Below are 25,367 nucleotides of genomic sequence, written 5' to 3'. Positions count from 1 at the left end.
ACTGACATTTATTTCTCCACAAGGTTCTTGGGTGGTAATTGTTGTGAGATGCTTTTTCCAATGGGCATCCTATTTTGGGTCTTTTCTAATGTCAGTCAGCATTATTATGGAGTATGGACCATACAGAGTATTCCCACATCACGATACATGTTTCTATATGATAAAAAAAATTATTTATTTAATTTTTATAATGTTAAATCAGTTATAACTCAATCTCTTAATTTTAATTCAACATAACTCAATTTTTAAAATTTTAACTTGATTATAAATCAGTTCTTGAACTTTATCTCTAACAATTTAGTTTCTAAAATTTTAATCTCTTAAATATTGATTCCTATACTTTAAAAAATAAAATTATAAAGATTAAAAATATTTTAAAATTTATTACTAATATTTTAAATTATTAAACCCTTTTAATCTTTATAAACATTATATATATATATATTAAAATTTTAAAATATTTTTAATCTTTATAATTTTATTTTTTAACACATAAAGATAAATATTTAAAAGGTTAAAACTTTATTGACTAAATTGTGAGATAAAATTCAGAGATTAATTTACAATCAAGTCATAAAACTACAAAAATTAAATAATTAATTTTTTTATAAAAAAAATATGCGCGCGCACATTTGATTGAAAATGATATTACAGAAATACAGGACATGCATATTCTAATATTCTTCCCAATGATGCCCTTACTTATTGTGTGTGCTTTTGCATATTCTTTTCACAAAATCAGCCGCATAATTGGTAACAAAGATTCTTAGATTCTTGTATATGGTACTTTTTATTGGGAAAAATCAAGTCGTGCACCTCATTGAAGGTGTAGTGTATGATTTTATCACTTAAAATAAGGGATATGATTTTATGGACCTTCTAAGTTCAGATGAATCGAATGTCATTGAATAAAAAGAACACACAAGGTTACTGGAAGGCGAGATTTGAGGATTACAGATGGGTAAAATATAGACTGAGAAGTAACATCGGTTTGTGCAGATCATGCCAATATCTCAAATTCCATTTTCCAGTGTCACAAACAAAAATATAATGCTTTTTGAAAAGTGCAAGATGCATTCTAGAAGTTGGAATAATACATGGCAGGCTCTGATCCATGCGTCACTTTCCTATTGGAGCGGTCAATTAGCGCCAGTCTTTCTCGCCATCAACCACACCATCAGTGTCATTGAATTATCACCGATTAAACCAATATGACCTCTGTTCTTTCTTAGCTCCTCTCTATACATTTGTAATAGAACAAAACCAATGATAAAAGATGCATGAGTACCGATCTGAACAGTTGAGTATCAATATTCTTCGACTTCCATGCCAATCGTTTCTGCTTTACAGTGCCTCAAACAAAAATTCCATCAGCAACAAGCTGATCCGAGAAAGAAATTTTATTTACATAAGCAAATTGCATGCATACTTGTCTGCCTATTACCAAAATGGCATTTCTATGAACATAAAATAGAAAGATTTGACCCTTGAATAACTGAACTAGTCAGAAGTGTTGTTAGCCTAAATCTGAGATGGTATATCAATCAAATATTTGTTAGCAATGATATGGCGAACACCGAAGCAGTTGCCTAACGCTGAGTCAGTAAGAGCCACTAATGAGAATGTACTGTTTTGTATATTTTCCCCCGGAGAAAAGGACAGATATGGAAGCAGAAATCACCACTTCATTGATTGGCACCGCATCTGAAGACCCAGGTACAAGGGGGTCCTACCAGCAGATCGATGGAAAAATCAGGAGACAGAGAGATTTTATCAGTTATGAGAGCCAATTATATGATGCAAAACACTCCCCACCATGTTTAGCAAAGCAAACTTCAGCCACCAGTTCCTAAATTCTCCTTTTACCAAATGAGCCTCTTCAAAGGTCCAACACATGACTTTGCATCTCTTTTAGGGGTCAACAGATTCTTGTGCAACAAAAGGCAATTTGGCCTGGGCCACCCACTGATTTTATGCTGCCGCTGGTCATGCACCAATTGTTGATATTACTCCCGAGAACTCTGAAAGGAGCCGACCTGAAAGACAAAGTTCCTTTAATCATCTAAGCTGCAATCCCTAGTCAGAATTTGACCTCAACCAGTATTGTTGCTGATGCTATTAAACATCAGTCTCAAGCCTTGAAGATTAGCAGCATATAATTTGCCAAGGGCACCATGCCCTAACAAGGCAAAGAAGTTTGATTCTCTAGTCCAAATTAGCCAAGTCACTGAATGTCAGACAGGTGCGGGCAACCCATAATTGTGGAATGACTTGATCCGCCCATCCCAATCTGCAGTAACGATGACAAGACCCCATGCATGAGAACTGGATGTACTCTTGCAAGAAGATTTCAAGAACTTGTATTCAGACTTATGCATTGCAGACTTTTTAGCCTTCAGGCTTGAAACAGGAAGCTTCTCCTCAGGCCAAGTTGCAGATCCCTTGGGAAAGGATTCCAAGTAATAATCTTGGTTGAGAGAAAAAGAAGCAGGTGGATTGAGACGTATAATTTGAGGTGATCTCTGACCCAATGTATCCGACTGACAATCATAAACATGATTTTGAGATTTCAAACCACACCATGGTACTGCAACAGATGCATTTGAATAAAATCGCTCACACGACTTGATCTTCTTTGCTTTTTTGGGACTAGACTGTTCCTGACTAACGTTCCATAAATATACATTAGAGTCTTCACAGGCTGATAAAATGTGTTTCCCATTGGAAGTAAATGACGCAGATAGTTGGCTCCCTGCGCTAATGCCTAAAACAAAATTAGAGACTTAAAGTTAGTAACATAACATTTGTTGGACCAAGATATTAGAACAGCTAGGCCTCTTATCATAAAACTCGCAAGTTATCAAATTAAAATTTTAAGTTCGCCCACGTATATGCCACAGAAAATTAAATGAAAATTTTTATTAAATAGGGATTGATCTTCCAATCCTTGAATAATATACAATCTGCTAGAGACAAAGGAAAATTATCCATAAATGTAATTAGTTAAAAGAACGTACCTTTGTATTTGCCAATCACATTATCCCCATCAAGGATTCTGACTTTTGAATCAGAAGTGGTAACCAAAACTTTGTCAGGATCTTGTGGGTGAAACTGAAACACGTTATGCAATCAATTAATCACAAGAAGAAAAGTGAGAATCATATATCTAAAAAACACAAAACACACGGAGAAGGACAGCCATTAGATTGTCTTGCCACGGGAAGCAAAAGAATCATTACCTGAAAGCCAGTTATCCCTCTGCCAGGATGTTTCTTTTTACCAACTAAGCATAGCTGGAAATCCAACTGCAAGTGATTCTCTGATTAAAATAAAAATGGAAATCAGCAGAACAGTAAGAACTTAGATTTCAGAAGCTGCCCACTCTTGAAGTGGTTATAACAAAGACAGTAAGTTAATGACAAGCAAGCAATTCCAATGCTAAAAGAGATTAAGATTGTGTCAAAAACCGACGTCTCACTTCCTCACCAAAATCAGTTCAATGAGATGGCCAAAATGGCATTTACCAACATTCGTTTATAGACACAACTAATTAATATGACTAAAGAAAAATGAAGAAGTATATGTAGAGAAGATAATACCTGAGACATTGTAGAACCGGCAACTTCCTGTAATGGAGCCAATTATCCCACCCTGTATTAGAAAATGATTTATCAACTGAAATAAATTATCGGCAAATAAATATCCCTCTAGTATGAAAATAGAAACAGAAAGATACCTGCCCATCAGGTCGGTAACAAACTGCAGTCACAATCTCTCTGATATCAGTCCAATCAACAACATGACAATCTGGAATTGCCCAAATGCGCACTTTTCCATCAATTGATCCGGTAATAAAATAGCTATCATCCACAGGATTGAATTGTACACAAGTCACTATAAAGACAATATCAAATACAACAATTTGTGAGAAAATTTTAAACGATTCAAGCAGATTGCTTATAACTTGACAAGGCTAATAGCTTATAAAAGTAAGCTACGATAGAAATGCAGTAAGGCGCACCATAATTACTGTGCGGGAAAACTTTCAGGCAATGGTCATACCCCACTTTCCATAGACGGACAGTCTTGTCAACAGAAGATGATAGCAGATACTGCACTCAGAAAAAGATGAAGAACCAAATCAATTTCCCCAACATTTCATGTATAACAAACTTTATGCCTAGTTCATTGAACAGCCGATTTTAGGATATTTACTCACATTATTCTCTGACCAAGAGAGATCCAAAATTTCACCACCATGCCCATGGAACTCATGCAATGGTTTTTCCAACAACCGGAAGACCTTAGGAGGAAAAATGATACAAGCTGAATCTGATGTTTTCTTCAGACTCTTAAGTCTGCCCATTTGCTCCTTATCCACAAAGAGGGGCGTCAATTCTGAGAGATTATTCACCGTAAAGTATATGCAGGAAGAGTCAATATCTGGAATGTCAATTTCATTGCATCTCTCATCTTCCACGACTTGCCACACCCGCACAATCATATCTTCACCAGCACTGGCAAGATACTGTCCATTTGGACTGAATTTCATGGTCAAAATCGAACCTTCGTGAGCTTGAATATCTTGGCCCATATAAAGGCCAGAAAGTTCCTTTCTCTGCCTCCTGCTATGGCGGACTTTAACTTTCTGAATCCTACAATGTCGGAATGCGCAACTGCCTTCTTGTCTTCCATCACCTTGCCCGTCAGCCATGCCTGTTATTGAACGTAATTTTTTGAACCAGCCCCTTTTAGCCCTCTTCGTCCTCGATCCAAAAACATCGGACGCACGATATTCCTTACCCGTCAAATGTTGGAAAGTGCGAGACTCTTCAGACTTGTTCCCATAGACCTGAGGCTCCTCTGCAACTACTGATTGATCAGAAATAACCTCTTTAAAATCACTCATCTTCCCTTGCTGACCCTCCAGATCCAAAGTATAACTCGTTTTCATGTCCAAAATCCCATCTTCACATCCCAAATTCTCCATTGAACCAAGCTCGTCCAACGAATGCACAGTAGACCAACATGACATTGATGACCGAATTGAACAAAACTCCGGAGAATCGGAGGTCACCTTCCCGGTCCCGCGACCTTCTTTGATTCTATTCATATCTTCTTCCTGCGCAAGACTGCGTACATCTGCAGAATTTTCAAGGGCAATTTGATCCGAAGTCAGTCCCATCCACTTCATGAATTTACTTCTACGCTCTCGCACGCTCATTGGGCTCCCAATCCATACGTCATACTCCGTAGCAGTGCACGTCCTGTAGTTAGAAGTAGAATTAGCGTCAGGTGTGTCCGTGTCATCTAAGTTCCGTCAGCAATGGACGCAACCTCCTCTTGAGCATCGAAAAATCGGCATTCTTCGTCTTCGCTGAAGCTAGCCATGATTCTTCGAGTTCAGTCCACAAGATTCCACCAAGCAAGCAACATTTTGAAGTACTACAAATGTGGCCAATTCCTGGTAGGCTGTTATCCCTCCGAACAAGACCAGCCAGATAATAATAAACTGCGTTGGGGTGGGGGGAGGGAGAGAGAGAGAGAGAGCACAGAACCCAATATCAGCCAACGTAACCATTTATTTAAATCACAACACAACGATAATAACACGAACAAAACAGAAAACGAGCGATCCAACATAGATCCCAATCAATACCCATTGAACCTGGGCTTCCAGAGAAAAAAAAAATCTATAATTCGAATGGTAAATCACTACTTAAATTAAAAAAATTCCTAATGAACCAATAATTTCGCAATACGAAAAAAGAGTCGTGAGCAAACACAGATCAAAATCCATTGACACAAAAACCGGAGATCGTTGGATGATTGCGTCTGGAGAAATGAATAAGCAAACAGAAAGTATGAACAGAGTGCTGGCAAAAGCAGCCAAGGAGATATTTGTTTTCCTGAATTTTTAAACAGACGGAGGTACGGTGAAACCTGCTTATATATAGTATTGATCTCTAGAATATTCTGTTGAAACTGAACAAGACGCAGATCGACACATCCATGAGAGATTGGAGCATTTTGGAGCCCGCAAGGAGGAAGCAGAAGGAGCACAGGGCAGAAGGGAAAATACGAAATAGAGGAAATATATATGCAGAATTTTGTTTATTAGGGGAAAAAAATGGAAAATCTGTCCTCAACAAGGACAAGGGTAAAACAGGTAAAGGGTACAAATTCATTGATTCTCGTGAACTGATGGCCCGAGAAGCGAGAATCCGAGAGCTGGGGGTATGTTTCTGCTCTAATTCCCTCTCTCTCTCATCTCTTCTCACTCTTGGAAAATTTAGTACTGGGACATGTGAATATAAAATAATAAAAAATACAATCATTCATAGTTTTATTATATTTTATTTTTAATTTTTATAATTTAATTTAAATTTTTTAATCTCTATAATTTTAATAAAGTTGGGTACGTTTATTACTTAAATCTTTAATATTTTTAGTTCTTGTGAAAATTAAAAACTTTAAAAAAATTATAAAAACTAAATACACAATATGTTAAAATTATAAAGATGAATGATTGTATTTTTCTTAAGATATAAAACCCTTTGTAATGTTCATACTTTAGCCCAAAAAGTAGCTTAAACTAAAAGTTCCATTAAATCTTGTTAGTAGCAGGGACTTATTTTTTAAAAAATTTATGCATTACAGATCTACTCACACAGTTATACTTTATATATATATATATAACCAAATTAGTTATAAATTACGCCGATAAGACTGTTTTACACTTTGTAAATTATATTGATAAAAAATGCTTGAGTTAAATTTATAAAACATGTAATTTTAATTAATATAAATGAAAAATTATAGTAAATAAAATATTAAATCATAAAGAGTACTATAATTAAATGCAATCACCACTGAGCCTGAGGGTATGGTCAGTCCAGTACCATGAAATCAATAATATATATATTTTGGACATTTTTGGTAGTAAGAATTTTATCTAATTATAGGCTACTAACTCTGGAATCTTGATGCGATGCTAAATTGGTGCTATCAACCAAATCACGTGCTTACGGGTTAATTGATGAGTATTGAAACCCAGATCATTTGAGATGTGCTTTTTTTTTTTTTTGGTGGGATGCATTGAAAAGACCCTGTTCATTTATGCGTGCGATTGCAAATGTGGGTTAGGTCAAAATCCTCACCATCCATGGAGTCTGAAGTCAGCGTCGCAAATTTAAATTTGACTGGAGTTTCCCCCGTGGAATGGGGGACCTATGCGGCTTTCACATTGATTTTCCAGATTTTGAGTTATATAATTTTCTTAATGTTATTATTCATTTTATAATTTATAATCGGATATATGGAAAGAAAATTCTAAGAGTGAAGAATTAGTCAATGGTCAGAGATGGCCCATAAATTGTAGCTTTTGTTTTGGGGCTAGATAATTGAGAGGTACAGCGCAAGTGATGGTCCTCTCGCTGTTCCCATCTCATGTATGATGTATCCATGCTTCTTACTTCCCGCAGGACGTGGGCATTTATGTCATCACAAGCTTTGTCCCCATTACTTTTTTTATTATTGTTTTATCTATCAATATCAAAGTTATAATTCGCAGCATCATGCACTATATATTCACGATTTTTTTTAAAAAAAAATCATATACAATGATGCATTAATTCAGGACGTTACATTTTAAAAAACCGAAGTGTCTTCTATCATAGTTGTTTTTTGTAGTTAACTCGATTAATGGTGAGTTGTGGATTGTTGTTTGATATCTTTATTCTTTTTTCACACCGGTCCAATTATCAAATCATTTTATGGTTAGTTGAGATGAAGATTTCAATCAAATTATGTATATTCTGATGGGACCTGACTAATAAAAAATGCTTCCCATTCTCAATTCACTATGAATTTCATTCGGATTATCTACAATTTATTTGCCCCTGTTGGCAATAGTATCTTTTTTTTTTTTTGGCTTATTGATTATTTGATATATCCATATAACGTGGAATACTTACGTTGGTGTGTGTGTTTTATATGTATGGTCCTTTGACTCTCTTCTTTTTTTGCTCGAGGAAAGGGAGGACAAGATGATGAAGGGACTTGACTTATTATAATACAAAAACAATCGCGAAGACTGTGTTTTAACTTGCAAGGGATCCACAGTTATCCAGAGAATAGAAAATTTGTTAAGAATGAGTGCATCAGCAGGTGGCAATGGTTACACGTTTTGGGGGTTTGATGTCTCCTTAAGGACCATACAAACCCTAAAAAGTCATAAAAGGACGGCTTTATTGCTTCCAATTGAACCGAACAATTTTACTCTCAGATTGCTTTTTGTCTCATTAGGTCTTGCCTAGATAATTACCCCTATTAAAAAGGGTCATACTTTAGCGATTAGCTAGTTGTCTAAGTTCAAAGTGTTTGGTGTAAAAAACGAGTCTTGTCATGCAATATGCATTATGTGCGATGGATTATTCATTGAAGTGAAGGTGGGAGAGTGAAAAGGAGAGACGACTTGATAGAGGGTAATGATGATAGTTTTATTATTATAACGAAGAGAAGCTGGCTTTTAATTTGTCTGGGCGTGAGAGTATTAAGAAATTAAGCAGCAATGATTCAGTGTTTGAACTTTTTAGTTTCACTCATTAGGTGTTACAGCGAAATGCATCCGATATTGCGGACATGTGCCGACCGCCTAGACAAGGCTTGGCTTTAACCTAAAAATTCCCACTGATTTATTTAATTATTTTAGATAATGAACTGACCGATCTTAGGCAAGTTAAATAATACTATCCCATGTATGGCACCGTCGAACAGCATGTCGGCAATATGGCGTTGGCATGTTCATTTAATAAATTGCAGTATGAGTATGGCATACAAGGTAAGGATCTGAGCTCTTAAGTAGTATCATTTTAAATTTCAATTTTTGGAGGTGTTTATGGGAAAAAAATTTTAGGAGGGAACAACTCCTTAAATAATACTTAAATTTTTTTTAAAAAAATTAGTATCACAGTCACATTTTAAAAACTTAGTCTCACAGTAAAACTTGGGTAACCAAGAAAATTGCACTAAGCTTTGCTATTTTAGTATAGAAAATTTAGTTTTAAACAAAATAAATTAATTAAAGATGTAACAGACACAATGATTAAGCTTTTATAAGAAGTTAAGGGCTTTTGTGTTAAAAAAAGTATATTTAAGTCATGATTCGGGAGAAAAAAGATCATTTTCAAGAATCACTCCATATTCCAAATTTAGAAAAAGGAAAAATGTTATGTCATTAAGTTTGTGCAATAGGTGAATAGAAATTCTCACAAGAAAAGGTAAGCGCGAGTATTTTAGGGGGGGGGGAATTAGAGAAGTTATTATTTATTAATAAAATTATGATCATCTATTTTTTTTCGAAAAGCTGTGTACTTCTAATTAAATCTGGCAATGTTTGAATTTAATTGTTCGGATAGTCATATATGAAAAACAAGATAGGGTTATATATGTGATATCAAATTTGAACTCATACAACAAGGAGTTATAGGTGAAATCTTATCCAAATTGAACGAAGCTTTTTATCAATGAGGGGAAGCAGGGACGGGCCCACGTTTAGGGGGGGCCCACGCTAAAACCAAATCCAAATTCAATAAGGGGAAAGTTCCACTTTGCCCCTTCAAAAAAGTATCATTACTCCCTTAAAGTATTGATCTTGCATCATTTGGATTTCTAAAAAATTTCAGTCTTCACCTGCACATATTCTCCCTCGTTCAATCAAGGAAGTGGATGTCATTTGTATTCCTAATTTTGCAGGAGATAAATAACAGGGATATTGATTTGAACAACCGTGTTCAATTATCTTATGTATAACTAATATGTTAGTGGGGATGCTTACATGCTTAAATCAAAATGAGCCAACGAAGCTCTTTGCATTTATTTTAGCATTCAACACAAGATTTAACATCATTAATAATAATGATGATGATGATAGTATAGGGAGTATGGACTAACATTCCTGGGACAGATAACAAAACACATAAAATTATAGGTACTAATATTTGTGTTTTTCCTGATCTTTATTTTTTTAAAAATAATAAGTTCAAATTCTTTAAGTTTTAATTTTTACTCATTCATACTCAAATGTAACACTCTATAATCAAATAGAAAACAATTTTTAGTTGTTTATGTTGAAAATATCTATTCTACAAGTGTATGATTCTTTTTATTAAAAAAAAGGTTATCAAAGTATGATATTAATATAAATCAATATAAAGATAATTTTCTATTTTGATATTTAACAGTGTCAAAGAGCATCATTTTCAATATAAAATTTTCTTATATTAAGATAATTTTATTTTTAAGTTATTATAATTTTATAGTAATTGTGTTTATTCTCATGCATTTATTTTAATGAAATTATTTTTATTAATTTAATAACTATTCAGAATTACATTTCAAAAATATTGCTATTTATTTGATATAAAATTGCTCCCACTAACAAAATTTCCTCCAAGGGAAGGTAGCAAGATAGAATTGTGGAGAAGATGGGTGATGGAAGAAGGGTGACGAGATGTCGAGATCAGATAGAGGAGACGCGTTGGTTGTTAGAGGTGGCGATCAGGACGAGTCAAACTCTTAAGGGTTTATTTTTTATAAGTTCGCGGGTTGTTAGGTTCAGGACGAGTCAAACTCTTAAGGGTTATTTTTTATAAGTTCGGTTTTTAAGGGTTTAGGTTTTAAAATTTGGTTAACTAAAATTTAACTTAATTTAAAATTTAATATTTATTTAAAGGGTTCAAGGTTAGGCTCTTAAGTTCTAAAAAAAAATAAAATCAAAATTTCACATAAAATTTGATAAAGGTTTAAAATTTTAAATTTAAGATGAAGATAAAAATATTTATTAATGTAAATTTAAATTCTCCTCACCATTATTTAAAAATAAAATATTAAATCTCTCAAATATAAGTTCACTTATTAAAGATAAAAATGAAGATTCAATATCAATTATGTTTATAACTTTTTCTTCATTACCTATAATAAATATTAATCAAATTATATCATTATCAATCAAATATATATATATGTATGTATGTATGTATAAGATAACTGGACTTATCAAGACTTGAAGAGCTACTTAAGTTGAAGCACTTTTTTATAGGACTTATCAAAACTATGCCCTTTAGTCTAATTACTTTTAAAAAATTTAATTTTTAAAACTCAAATTTTTATTTAAATAAGATCTCTGAACTCAATTTTTATTTCGATTTTAGTTGGTGCGGCCGTGCTGCCGTGCATTGAATTGCGAGAGATGAAAGTGAATAAAAAAAAAAAAAGGCTTATTAAAATTAACCAGAATATTGCCTCCCGGGGCGGGCATGTGCGAAAGCCACGTGCACCCACTTCATTGTACAATTATTTGACGTGTCTCATAATACACTGATGCTGCTTGTTGCAATGTGGGGATTGGCTTTAGGAAGTACACTGATGACTGGTGAGCAACTTTTGCATTTTGAATCTTTGCCGATACATGTACATAGGGCAAAATTAGGTAGGATTTAATTTAACTTTATCTTTACCATGTTGCACGAACATGCCCATGGACGCAATCTGATCATCATCGACCAGTTGCCAATAATGCCATATTTAAAGGGAAGAAATAAATAACCGCCCCCCTCTCTCTCATCACACACAAACACACACCCCGGATGGCTAGCCTGGTTCTGTTAATTTGATCAGGGAAATTTTTAGTTTAGATTCCTTGATCAATTACAGAGAGCTCCTTAAACTATGAAATTTCATTACAAATGAAGGACAGTGAAATGAAATTAAAATATTGATCGAAATGACAAAATTAACCCTCTTTTAATTTTTTAAAAACCTTTTCAATTAATCACAAAGCATACACAATAGACAACGCAAACACGCATGGCTTAGGCTTCCGGTGGGATGAGTCCCATTTGGGTTTCCAAGCGCAGAAAGTTTTTGGGAGTTCATAGGTGCGGGTGACTTAGAAGCCTCGTTTGGACATGGCGCGAAGGACGGAGCGAGGAAGAGTTAAGAAATTGGAGTACTGTAGTTCTTGTAGTTGTGCAGATAAGAAATAAGAAGACACGGATAAGAACTGAATGACAAGTAGTGCCAACATGCTTGTGTGTACGTCATAGAGCCACAACCAAATTGTGCAGAGAAATGAACAATTGTTGTAGGAAAATGAACAATTTCAACATGAAAAATTTGCAACTTCATTTATCATGCTAACAACAATTTAAATAAAAACAAATAAAGTTATACATAATAAATTACTGCTATAAAAAAAATTAACCACTTAAATATAAAAAATGAACAACTTTAATATGAAGAATTTATTACTATTTTTTACCCTAATGAAAACACTAAGAATAAAATTAAATGAAGAAGCTATGCATACATCTTAAATAACTCCTACACAAAAATTAACTATTTCACTATAAAAAATTTACAAGTTTTTCTTAACAGGCTTAAGCTATCAGGGACAATGACATAATATTAGTTTGCATTATAATTTCACTTCATTACTCATAGGTTGCACTTTGCAGAGAAATTTCAGACTTAAGGAGGCTTTATTTTTCATGATGTCCGGTCAAAGAGTTTAAACTAAAACTTTTTTATTTCATGATTCCAAAACTCGCGCATATATAATAATCGGAGACTCGCCTTTCTAAAAATTTCCCAAAATATTGATGAATTAACTAACAAGTGGGGAATAAATTAATTAAAGGTGTTTTTGCATAAAGGGTTTCGATGCTATACGCGAACAAGCACGATTGCACGAGAGATGTGAGTGGTGAGGAGCAGCATCATCAATTATTATTCATTCATAAAAAAAGGGAAGTGGAGAATATGTGTGTGTGTGTATATATATATATATATATATATAATATTTTATTTTTATTAAACATATGGCATCTATCTTAAGCAATCCCGCCCATGCGCGCTTCAACATTCTTGTAGCTTCCAGCCTCTAGCCGAGCAAATCGCCCTGGGTCAGCATTCCTGTTCTCCATGCCGTGACTCTGGGGAAGATGAACCAGCAACCTGTTGATATATTTCAGTGGTGACAGCAAAAAATAATGGTAATACCATGTTGCTAAACAAATGAAGGGATTGATTAAGAAAGAAAAAGGGGACGATGATGAGGTGATGAGTGGGGAATAATTGAAGGCGGGAATAACTGCACACATTACTGGATGCATGCAACCGACATGATATAAAAATTAAGTAATTATAAACTAGAAAAGAGATTAGTTAGGTTGCATTATTCATTACACTAATGTTGTTTCTCTCTTCACGTGTCCCTCCCCGACAAGGCGACAGCTCTACGCCCTCCATCCTATCACTCTTCACTTTCCCATTTACTCTTTCCCTTCCCTCATGCTTGCCCATTTTACTGTATCCACTAAGCACTTCACTATTCTGTTGAATTCACGTACGTGGTCTAATTTTAAAGACAAAAGCTCACATTAAATTTCAGATCAAAACAAACCAAACAGAATATTTCTTTTAATAGCCGAGGATTATTAAATGGAAACAGCATTTATTGATGATAATCCACCCATATAATTTTTGAAGCAAAACCCAAAAAAAAAAAAAAGGTTGGTTGGTTTGATAGAATCATAGCATCGTAGGGCATCATGATTAGAACAGAGAAATTAAATAAAACGTACAAGCATTCATTCGGAGTAAATGACCACATGATGCCATCTGAAATAAAAATGAAGGGAGACGATGCGCTCCCGACCTAACGACAAAAGCAGCATCAATAATTTCCTGCGGAAAGACACGTTTCCGTCTGAAAGTGAAGGTGAAAAAAAGCAGTAGTGAGAAATGCAATAGAAATAGGTGGGTACGAGAAGGGCTGTAATGTCAAGAAACACCCTATGGAGTTCAACGAGCTACCAACGCATATGATTGAAATTCTTTTCGCTGCACAGGACAAGCAGATATGTGCCTTCCTTGCTGCTCAGCATCAATATTTACACGACACACTTCTCATGATGTACAACCCATGTCTTTTAACTTCATATCCGCATATAAATCTTTAGATAACATCAAAACCTTAGTCCAAATAAATAAAGCGTCACAGATCTTTGTAACTACTGGGACTTTTGAAGGAGCAATAACAGCGTCTGTAATCGAGTGTTAGAGAGAGTGGACACGTTCCCAGAAAACAAGGTGGTAGTCTGGTGGGAACGACTGTTAAAGGGGACTGCGAGTGGGGCTTTTTTGACGTTCCCATTTCTCTCTGCATAGCCTTCATTTATTCCAAGATATGGGTACCCACTCATCACCCACCCTCCTCATTTCCCTTCATTTTATTTCTTAATTAATTATTATTCCTGTTTTCATTTGCCAATTAATGCCACTTCCCTTTACATGCAACTTCAACTTCACTCCCTCCCTCCCATTTTTCCTCTTTTCTTATGGTTAATTTAGTGGTCAGGTTGCTTCTCTCTCTGAACGAGTTGAACTCCAATCAACTTCTTCTGTCTATCAGTTTTTGACATTCTAAGTATGGTATTGAATTATTGATAGGTAACTTAGCCATAGTTTTGGAATAATTACGTATATACGCATCTTTGCAGCCGAAACTCAATCCCTTTAACCACAAAGAGAACAAAAAACTTCATAACGTTTGGTACGTTTTTACTAGAAACAATCTCCAGTGTACCAAAGAAATTAAAGACTAACCATCAGAGTCCAGCGTCCCGGCAATTTTCAACTGCATGTGAATGGACCGCATTTATAAAAATTTTCTGAAGAGCGTCAAGTCACTAACACGTTTACGTTAACTGGCTTATCATTTACTTTTGGTGAGGAAAGTGTAGCTGCTGGAGACGTGAACATGCTTTCATGACATGAAAATTACAAACGGGTACACATGTCTCCCTCTTTCGTCTGAAAAAGCATGCATGTCTCGAAAGGAAGGGGAGAAAAAGATGAATCAAAATATTGTGCACGGGCTTTATGGGGTCTGATCCGTGTTGGACTGTTGGAGTGTGCTAGCCAGTTGCAGTCTGCAAAAAAATGAGCGGGAACAGATAAGTGATACATGAATTGTGTTGGAGAACCGTGCCATGAAAACACATGTTCCATTTCATCAACCCACCGGAATAATATTCTGGAAGGATTAGTGCCCAATCACATGACTTCTTTGTAATACGATGCCCAAAATTAATAAAAATGACACTGAAGCTGATAATTATCAAGTAGAACAGTTTACGTGGTTCATGTTTTGAAAGAGCTGATATATCTATCATCGTATTTCGAGAGAAACAATAAAGCGATTGGGTGAATGTTTTCCGTGCCAAACTAACATACACAGTGGTTAATTACTTTCACTTATCTGAGAGTCATGGATGGACAAATTAATGGTCCCAAAGCGCACTCGAAACCTTCAATTCACCCGAGGGAAAAAGGGCTGTCACACTCACTCACACAATCGGGCTTGCTAAGAAACTAGGGGGGCGGGGAAAAAGTTGGTGTTGGCTGCACCTTATAACGCCTTAATTAAAAAAGTACACACTTGTCTGTGCAATTCGTACGTATATCATAGGACCGCAAGATTACACAGGGGTTGGTGTGGGACCACTGCTGGCCGTGATCGTCTAATCAGAATCGGACGGTGAAGCTGGGCTCAGGATCGGGCATCTGGACCATGCTATATAGGCGTTGGCAGATCCTAATCTGTGTAGAGAGACATGCGTAGATATAGATACGCGTAGGGTGGTCCTAAAAGAAAGCATCAACAAACTAAAGTAGGTAGCAAGAAAGTGAACTTGGGAGATGTTTCGGTGTTGTGCAACTTTGGTATTCACTATCGTGTCTCTTTGCGGGTCTCTCTACCTTAAAAGGAAGCCGAGCTAGGAAAAAATTGAAAAAAGACAGATCCGACAGGTAGCATACGGACCGGGGGTTTGAACCCGACGTGAATCGAACACGCAACCTTCTGATCTGGAGTCAGACGCGCTACCATTGCGCCACGGATCCCGCGTTGGCATGGCTTTGCACAAGACTTTTATTTATAATAAATATCCATAATCCCTTTTCAGGTCAGACGAAGCCCAAACCTTTTTCTTGACCTTAAACAAAGCCCAACGCTAAAATCCAGTTGGACCGTGACTATAATGACACGTTTGGGTCTTTGCTTATCCTTTGACTAAAGTGAATTAAAAAAAAAAAAACAGAGATTTTACATAAATAACCCATATTATAAGTCCAAATAAAAAAATAGCTTTTTTTTTTAAATTTTAAAAATAAATTTTTTAATATTTAAATTATAATTTATTTAAAAACTATCCTTTTTAATATCTGCTTTTTTTCAAATATCAGAAGATTTAAAATGCGGGAAATCTCTGAAATGAGAGAGATAAGACGAAACTCAATGCCAGAAAGACAAATGTGAAATAGCAAAGTAGTGTAAGTGAGCCACAATCATGATGGCAAGAGACAAACACGAGGTAAGATACATTGACGAAATAGACCACGTCGGCTGGGAAACAGAGCTACAGATTCATGATTTTTTATTTTATTAGTTTAGATATTTAATTTTTTGTGATAAGCTAAAGGTCTAAATTTTTTTTATGAACTATGTTTGATTTGTTTTGAACAAATGACTATGTATTTTTCTTATTACTAATCTACGATATTATATCATTGATATACGACTGTACATCAATTATTAACAAGTTTATATTTAATTGTTTGATTATGTTATTCTACAATAATATCTTAGTAATATGCTATTATATATCACTTATATATAAGTTATATCAACGAAAAATTTTTAATTTATTTATCATTGATATACAGCCATATATAAGGGATGTAGTTTCGTAGATTAGTAATGGAGTTTTATCTTTAATATCTAATATTCTCTTCATAATATTAGGAAAAACAGAGAGGGAGAGAAAGGAAAAGCTCTATAATGAAGATGATAATTTAGGCAAATTAGATCAAAAAATTTGATAAAGAAAAGTATTGTACGATAGATGAATATAATGATTTAGAAAAATTAAATCAAAAAATATGATGAATAAAATACTAAGAGATAATAAATCAGAGAGAGAGAGCACGTATAAAATATAATTTTTATAATAAAAATGAAAGATCCAATCAATTAAAACTTAATTAAATCAGATATATTCTATTTTAATAATAAGTTTATTTTGAGGATAAAAAAATACATCTAATTAATTTTATGAATGGATCATATTTTAAAATATTAAAAAATTTCATCTATAATTTATGGGAGTTGTATTTTTTAAGGCCATTGAGCTAATTTTTTCTAAAAAATTAATAAAAAATCAGTGAACAAAAAAAATAAAAGATATTTTTGAGTTTTTAAATAAAAACGAATTATGAAAAATATGAATTTATTAAAAAAAACTTTCATCTATAAAAAATTCATATTTATATTTTTTATTTTATTTTTATTTACATTTAGTTACGTCTGAGGCTTTTCGCCCGAAGGGGAATTCTTCACAAGGCAAAAGCCGAAAGGCATTTCGCAAGTTAGCCTCTTCCTTCCATGGAGAACGTGCTTCAGAAAAACTTCCATAAATGCTTGTCTGATCCAGACTCATTTTTTAGTTTTTACATTCCCACAATTTCCTTCATTTTACATGTTTGGTATTTGTATCTACAAAACCCAACTTTAACCCAAAAAAACGTGAGTATAATTTTATTGTATTTTTTAATATATTTCCTATTGTGTGTCACATTAAAAAAAAAAAAGCTGCTCGTCACTCTCACCCTATCCGCATGATTACTTTTTTTTTTTTTAAATAAAACATAACCTCAACTAGAGGTTGTGGGTACCTTCAATATCCTTATTAAGAATACAAGGCAAACTCTCAGTAGGACATAATGACCCTCACCCAAGAGAGAGAGCTCTTTGGGCAAGATAATAAGCAGCTTTATTGGCTGGACGGAAATATAGTTAAGGTGAATATCCCAAGACCTTTACATGAGCTCACATATCATACTCAGAATGCCAAATTCTTCATGCAACTCGATGTCCTCCTTCATGCTAAGATTGACAGCTTCGATCGAATCTGATTCCACAACAACTCTATGATACCCAGCATCCCAAGCTGATCTGATGCCGAGATAAATACCTTAAAGTTTTGCCATAAGGCTATCTCCATGTTCCATACTATGGCTGAAAGTCAACAATAGATGTCCCTGAGCAATTTCTTATGAGTCCTCCACAACGACGTCTTTCCTTGGTTGGGGAATAAGTTCCATCAACATTAACAGTAACCCAATTCGATTCAAGAAACTTCGATTAATGATCAGTGCTACAAACAAGAGCTCCCTTCAAATTTATCCCTTTAAGTTTTCATCGGGTTATCTCTAAGGATTTGTGAATAGCATTACCTTCCGCCATGAGTGTCTCGTTGAACAAAAACTTCCCTTCAAACACCCGTAAGTTCCTTCATTTCTAAACATGCCAACACAGGATCGTAAAGAATGAAGCCCAGGCATCATAGAGCTTGGTTTGCTTTCTCTTAAGGTTGCCAGAGATTAGTTGAAGGTCACAACATGCTCATGATCAACAATATTTCTCCACATAGCTGCGGTATTTGGACAATCATATAAGATATGTAGTACCTCCTCTCTCGGAGTTGCAGCCCTGACACGTCTCCTCATCAATAATGCCTCTCCTCTTTCTTTCCACATTAGCAAGAAGCTTATCATGAGCAACTAGCCAAATGAATGTTTTGCATCTCTATGGCACACGAAGCTTCCATATCCTATCCCAATTTTGGTCATTTTCTTGGTCAAGATGAAGGAGGCTCGTGTATGCAAATTTGACGGAAAGGGAACCACTTTTATCATATGCCTAACGGGCTTGAGTTCCTTCATTTAGAGTTTCCAAACCAACTTTAACGTCCTTCCAGTAGCCATAATTGACCCCTCATGCTTTAAGTCTATGCGAGGGATTAAATCTTTACCACATTTATGTTTAGCCCTCACAGGGTACACCCAGAACGCATCCTTTTGTTTTATACGGTTCCATCCTATCTCCATAAGCAGGGCATTATTTTGTGTTTTGGCATGTTGAAGTCCCAAACCTCCCTATTTCTTAGCTATACAAATATCTTTCCAAGCCATGAGGTGAGTTTTCCTTTGGTCACTAATATGACCGATTGAAAATTGTATCTTAAGGCTAATCATTGTACTATACACATTATTATTTAATGAATTTTTCTTTTATTATCATAACAATTGTATGTTCAATATGATAACTGTATCCCTGAACAAACTATAGTGATTGTCTTAAATGTCCCTAGTTGATCATCTTTGAGGGATCATAGATGAAACAAAACTAGTATGACTTTGATTAATTATAAAAATACAAATTAAAGTTATAGGTACTTGAAAGAGTACAAGGTGCTGAACCAACCTATTATGAGAAAGCTGCATGTTACAAATCATAAGCTTATCTCATATGTAACTATATCACTAAGCCCTTTGACCTGAGATCATCATGGATTCCTACATGATGACCACTGAACCTTGACCTAATCAAAAGTCACCCCTGACCGGGTGATTATAAAGGCTATAATTGAGTTTAGTGATATTCATGTAGAGAAATATAAGTGGTCAAGATGAAATTTATCTCTTACATTAAGTGAGAGATATTACTGAGCTCCTCAAACAGTAAGACTGAGAAAATATATCACTATACTACAATGGAAAGGGTTTTTCCATTGTTACTGTCAATCTACTCAGAGATCAAGAAAGTAATGGTCAGGTAAAGAAGAATGACAATTTCATGTCTCATGCTTGATCGAAATATCATGTGACAAAAGAGATGTGATATGGTTGCATGATAGGTTACGTCCAATCATCGATCCTTATGTAAATTGGGTAGTTGCAATATCTTGTTAGATGCCACTTGTGACTTATGGGCTAATAGCGTAATTAGTCCACTACTAATTTCATATGGACCTACAAGGTCGCACACAAGAATAACTTAACTCGAGCTATAATGTCCAAGTTTATTGAATATGAAATATATCTAGATTCAATGAATTTAATATAAGGTGAATGAATTATATATATATATATATAAATATTTATTTGATAAATATTTATATATATACATATTTATATAAAATATAAAATTAAAAATATAATTATATATATTTCATATATTTTTTTTGAAATATATATATATATATCCATATATGTGTATATATATATATATTTGAAATATATATGTGTATATATATTCGTATATATATAATATAATATGTATATGAGATATATTATATTATATTATATTATATTATGTTAGTTTTAAGTTTAATTTTATATGATAGAGTAAATTTAATAACTAACATGATATGAGAGAATATCATGTCAGTTTTATAATTTAAATTTATAAGATAAATTTGAATTAGATATGATATTATGGATTAAATTTATGAGATAACTTTAATTAAATTTTTGTGGGCTTTAAGTGGAAGACGAAAACCCTTATCTATATATTATATATAGATAAAGACGTCCTTTATGAAAGAGGAGAGAGTTAAAAAAGTTTTGACAGAAAAAATACTCCGAGAACCATGAAACACCCTATAAAAAAAATTAACGTTCAAAGAAGAATGAACGCTGAGAGTGCTAGCACGTTGTTTGAGTTAAAGAGTTGTTCGTGTAAATATTAATAGAGGGAGCAGATCTACGTTGTCAGTTCCTGAGATCAAACTCTTGAAAAGAACGTGCACTAATTTTAAATAATTAAAAGGTAACTCTTCTATTCACCTTAATTTATATGAATTCGTTCGGTCCATATCAAGATAGGAACTTTAAAATTTTAATCTTCCACTATGCCTCCCTGTCCAAAATGACCCCAAAGGAAATTTCAATTAATTTGGTCCGACCTCTCATAACTGCTTACTAGAAGGTGAGCTGCCTGCATGACATATGCCAAGATGGCTGTCGTAGTTGAAGAAGTCAACGTCTGTCTCCCTGCAAGTGATATGTTTGTTGCCTTTCACTTAGACAACCTATTTTTAACCTTGTTTACCGTCTCATGAAAAGTCTCCTTCCCCACTCTCTTATGGTGCAAAGGTACACCCAAGTATCTTCCGAGGTCAACAGTGTAAGTGAACCCCAATAAAGTACTAATCTCCTTACATCTAGTATTATGGACATTTTTAGAGAAGAAAATCCTTGTGTTAGCAGCACTCACTTTCATCCTGGGGCTCTCACAAAAATTGAAAAGACAATCACTCAGTCTTCTCCAACCTCACTAAAGCTTCAACAAACAACAAAATATCATCAGCAAAACGAACATAAGAGATAAGGGGCCATTCTTACCTAATCAAATAGGCCTCCAGTTATCATCCTGGCAATGGCTTTGAATAAAGTGAGCTAATTTCTCAATGCAAGTCACAAATAGATAGAGCAATATTGAATCTCCCTAACGAACTCCTCTAATAGGTGTAAAGGATTCAACCCTGTTATCATTTCATAAAATTTGCATTGAAGAAGATGAAATTGAAAATTTTATCATATCAATGAGCTTATCTGACAACTGCAATTCCTTGAGACAGAAAATAATGAAATTCCAGTTAAGCTAATCGTAAGTTTTTTCTAAATCAATTTTGATAGTCATATGCCTCTTCTTCCCCCCCCCCCCCCATTTTACATGTGGAGTGAATTATTTTTTGGACTATAATAATATGATCAAAACTACATCTTCTCAAAATGAAGCTGCATTGATTCGAAGAAATGACCTTAGGGAGGATATTTTTAATTCTTCTGGTAACAACCTTTATGATGATCTTGAAGATAACAGTGCATAGACTGATTGGCCTCAGATCCCCGTAAGCTCTCCAAGTGGTCTTTTACGGATTAACACAAGAAAAGTCTTGTTAATTTCACAAATCCGCATGATTACTTTGCTTTTTTGTTTTTGCTCAATTATTTTTTGGGTAACGTTTTGCTCAATTATTTTCGTCTGCTATCAATTTGTCATCACATTTATAAAAAGATATTAATTTATTAACGATGTTTATATAACATTTGAAAAGAAAGTCGTGGCGATACGGCACTATTTTGCTTTGACTAAAACTTTGATATTCGACCAAAGATAGAATTCTTTGATTTTTATCCAACTAAATTGAAACATAACGAATGAATACAATCCCCGTTACTTAGTGGAGATATGGTTTGTATTATACCCCAGCTTAGGGATCGTTCAATAAAGGCACCAAAAAAGTCAACATTTACACGAAGTGCTCCGTTGGATATTCATGCTCGCTTCCGTTGTAGTCATAGTACAATCTCTCCCCCTTTGATATGTCTCTGTTTGCGATTAATAGAACCCGACATTCCCCATTGACGTCGTACCTCACGCATTTTAAGTTCTGCTTTTTCTTTCCTTCCCTGCATCGAAGGCGCACTATTGAATTTCTTTTCCATCAAAAATCATCTTACTTGAATAAAATTTAGGACGGAAAACAAGCTTACGGTGTGTGATTGTTAATGCCGTTAATAAACCGCGCGATGTTACTTCGTTTGTCCGGACAGATTACTAACGTTTGTGGAGCATCACAAGCGGAAAGAAGTGTCATCATGCTATCCCCGTCATCATTTTCACGGTTCCTCAAATAGTCAACATCTCCTACATACTCTGTGATTATTGTTAAGTCTCTTATCCATTTATCTGCCTCAACAGTGAACCTGCGTGAAGAGAAGTTAAAAAGTCAGATTCAACGTGGAGGGGGAAAGAAAGACTCCAAAGCTTGACTCACATGGATACACACCCTTCTTGAGGATCAAAAACAACCATAAGTGGAGGCCATTCTCCTCTTTCCATCATACTCTTGCACAAGTTCAAGGTGTCTGTATCTTCTTTGGATAATACCTGAATCGCCATTAAGTATAAACTCACTGAATTGCCAATCTATTGTCCTCAACACTCGTAAATGCTGAACTTTGGTCATGCACATTGACTGTGTAATTACAAAAATTCCGCAGCCAGATACAAAATGAATGCAGATGTGTTGATGATCATTTGTTTCTCTTCCTCTAATCAATCACCATAAAAATTGACAGCTTGCTCTACCACTTCTTCAGAGTTTAGGCAAACACAATTGAATTCACCTTTATTTTAGGGACATTTTTTAGCCTTGCGCCATGTTTTGGTGTTACCTTTGACAAAGATAAATCGAGTTACCTGCATTCCACCCTTTTCAAGAGCCGCGCGATTAGCTGATCTCGGTGCCATTCCAGGCACGTAAGTAAGATCATTGCTGAAGTCTGTATTAGTTGCTGTCAATGCCGTTGCCAGAGATGCCATCTGTTCTAATCTCCTTGAAGGATCTTCACTTGGGCAGAATGGCAGTAGCTTTCGTTTCTTTTTCGACAGCACTAGGCTTGAAGCCCGCTTTCGTTTCTTTCGGATATCTTGAATTCAAGAAACACGAGAAATTAGACCTTAATTAATTTCACACCTTGCATAGAGGATTTGCTTTTCACTTTTAGTAAGTGTGTAGAAGAAGGAATGAAACATATATAGATATTCCGCTTTACCTTGACTGGATGCTTGAGTAACTTGCGGCGATCGCTGAATGCGAAAGAAATCAATAATTTTAGTCTGAACTAGAGGAAAAGCTGCATTTTCACCGAGAGTATCAGTATTTTTTGGTGCAGGGAACTTACTGAGAAGGCAAACAAGTAGTGAAATAGCCAAAAGAAATCATGGGAGAGAAATAATTTTCAAGTTGCAAATCATCATCGATCTCTGCCAATAAACGGATATATACTTTTCAGCTTCAAAAAAGGGTTTATTCGTGCCGACCAGCAGAAAGCCCTGGGAAAAGTGTTAAATCGAATTTCTAGGTTTTGCTTCATATATTTAACGCTCCAAAAAAAAAAAACTGAATTCGATCTAATAGTAAATACAGATCTCCAATGGAAGAAGTAAGGTAGCCACGAAGCATAAGCAAATTCAAGAAGAGGCCCAAAAAAAGGAATAATCCGGTCGAAACCGCGCAATAACCAAGTCCACCAGTAAATGCCTGGATACAAATAGCACTCAGTCAACGTGCACATTAACAAAGATAGAGGGAACATACACTTTGGCTTCTTGTTTTTAGAGCAAGAGGGGCAGAACCAAGACCCTTTGGGCACAAAAACGAGTATGGGTCTGAGGCAGAACAGGTGGTATCCTCGATCACATTTGTCGCAAAGAATCAATTTGGCCGGCGAGTGGCCGGATCCACATTCTTCGCAGCACACATAATCGTAATCGAACGATTTACGGATTAAAGGGAACTTAGATGCCGGTTTCAGCGCGTGAGTCCTTCGTCGGAGTGACATTGATGGTCTCGACGATACAATGACCAGAGCAGTCAGTGGTCGCGAGAAATGTTTGGGGATCGGAGAGGCGGAGCTGGTGGCCTTAAGCCATTTTGGAATTCCCTTGGCGCGCTAATTTGCATTCGCGCGAAATCTTTTTTCTTTACTTTTTTGGGGAGGGTCGGAGCGCGAAAATCAGTTTTGGCGCCAGAGGGCGCCGGGAATGGAATTTGTCGCATTGTGGGCTTTTGGGCCCATCAAACAAACGGGCAAGTTGGTGTTGAGGGTTTTAAGGGGAAAAAATGTGTCTACCGCAAAACAGCAAGACCCAAAATAGGATCCCTCATTGGGTTTTACTGTGAGCATGGAGACGTTTCAGTCAATTGTTTAACCAAGCATGTGACCAGAAAAAGAGTCGTTCACCCGAGTAACAGCGAGAACTGGGATTTGGATTCCGATTTCCGAATGCCACGCCTGTAATAATTGTTTAATGGGAATATTTTTTATGGTGTTTTCTAATTTCTAGAGACAGGAAAAAAGATTAATGACATTGTAGCTAATCTATGGAACGTGCATCTACTTAACAGCAGGAGGAACCGAACACGCCCATCCCCACCCCCGTGCTCGCGAGATTTATGAAGTAGATAAGTTGATTTGACTTTTCCCGGTTGATGGTGGTTGCGAGGTACGAATTCTTTGAATTCATGGCTAGTGCAGCTTTAAAACACGGTGTTTTAGAAAGGATAAATGGGCAAAAATGTCCTGAAATTTTTTTTCTAGAAATACTTAGTATTTTAAATTTAAAAAAAAAACTAATATCACCTCAACTTTTTAGAAAAGTGTAATGTTGTCCTAACATAGATATTGACTATTTTTTGACCAACGAATGCATAGGCATCAAGTTTTTACACTGGGTGGGACTGACATAAACCACGCGTCTAACATAATTTTTTTTTTTTGCCTTGGAAAAACTTTTTATTCCCACTCTTATGTCATCTAACCTCCTCCTGGTTCTTCTTCTTCTTCTTCTCCGATGAGTGCCCCCTCCCATCATTGGTCAAGACCTC

General features: G+C 35.2%; 2 protein-coding genes and 1 non-coding gene across 4 annotated transcripts; all 3 read right to left on the bottom strand.

The window, feature by feature from the left end:
* Positions 1-974: 974 nt before the first annotated feature.
* LOC129294698 (uncharacterized) lies at positions 975-6,173 on the bottom strand. 2 transcript variants are annotated; one of them, XM_054933159.1, is made up of 9 exons: positions 5,944-6,173; positions 5,333-5,512; positions 4,220-5,267; positions 4,022-4,112; positions 3,737-3,894; positions 3,600-3,651; positions 3,240-3,319; positions 3,018-3,111; positions 975-2,764 (listed from the first exon to the last, which is right to left on the bottom strand). In XM_054933159.1, the coding sequence occupies exons 2-9, from the start codon at positions 5,389-5,391 to the stop codon at positions 2,235-2,237; spliced, it is 2,112 nt and encodes a 703-aa protein (XP_054789134.1). In that variant the 5' UTR covers positions 5,392-5,512; positions 5,944-6,173; the 3' UTR covers positions 975-2,234. The 2 variants fall into 2 exon arrangements, with proteins under 2 accessions (XP_054789134.1, XP_054789133.1); XM_054933158.1 differs by having other exon boundaries at positions 3,737-3,807; positions 4,220-5,512.
* Positions 6,174-15,897: 9,724 nt separating this feature from the next.
* Positions 15,898-15,969, bottom strand: TRNAW-CCA (transfer RNA tryptophan (anticodon CCA)). The gene has a single exon. It is a non-coding gene; the product is annotated as a tRNA-Trp (tRNA).
* A 6,088-nt stretch (positions 15,970-22,057) lies between these two features.
* LOC129294753 (histone-lysine N-methyltransferase ATXR6) lies at positions 22,058-24,418 on the bottom strand. Its single transcript, XM_054933228.1, has 6 exons — positions 24,078-24,418; positions 23,533-23,613; positions 23,177-23,406; positions 22,764-22,864; positions 22,468-22,680; positions 22,058-22,383 (listed from the first exon to the last, which is right to left on the bottom strand). Exons 1-6 carry the CDS (start codon positions 24,319-24,321, stop codon positions 22,224-22,226), a joined length of 1,029 nt encoding a protein of 342 aa, XP_054789203.1. The 5' UTR covers positions 24,322-24,418; the 3' UTR covers positions 22,058-22,223.
* Between the last annotated feature and the right edge of the window lie 949 nt (positions 24,419-25,367).

The sequence above is a fragment of the Prosopis cineraria genome, unplaced genomic scaffold, assembly GCF_029017545.1.
Source record: "Prosopis cineraria cultivar Desert tree isolate PC_DT_omini unplaced genomic scaffold, ASM2901754v1 PC15, whole genome shotgun sequence".
Classification (NCBI taxonomy): domain Eukaryota; kingdom Viridiplantae; phylum Streptophyta; class Magnoliopsida; order Fabales; family Fabaceae; genus Prosopis; species Prosopis cineraria.
The sequence above is the reverse complement of the archived record's forward strand: the minus strand, read 5'-3'. Positions and strand labels throughout refer to the sequence as shown.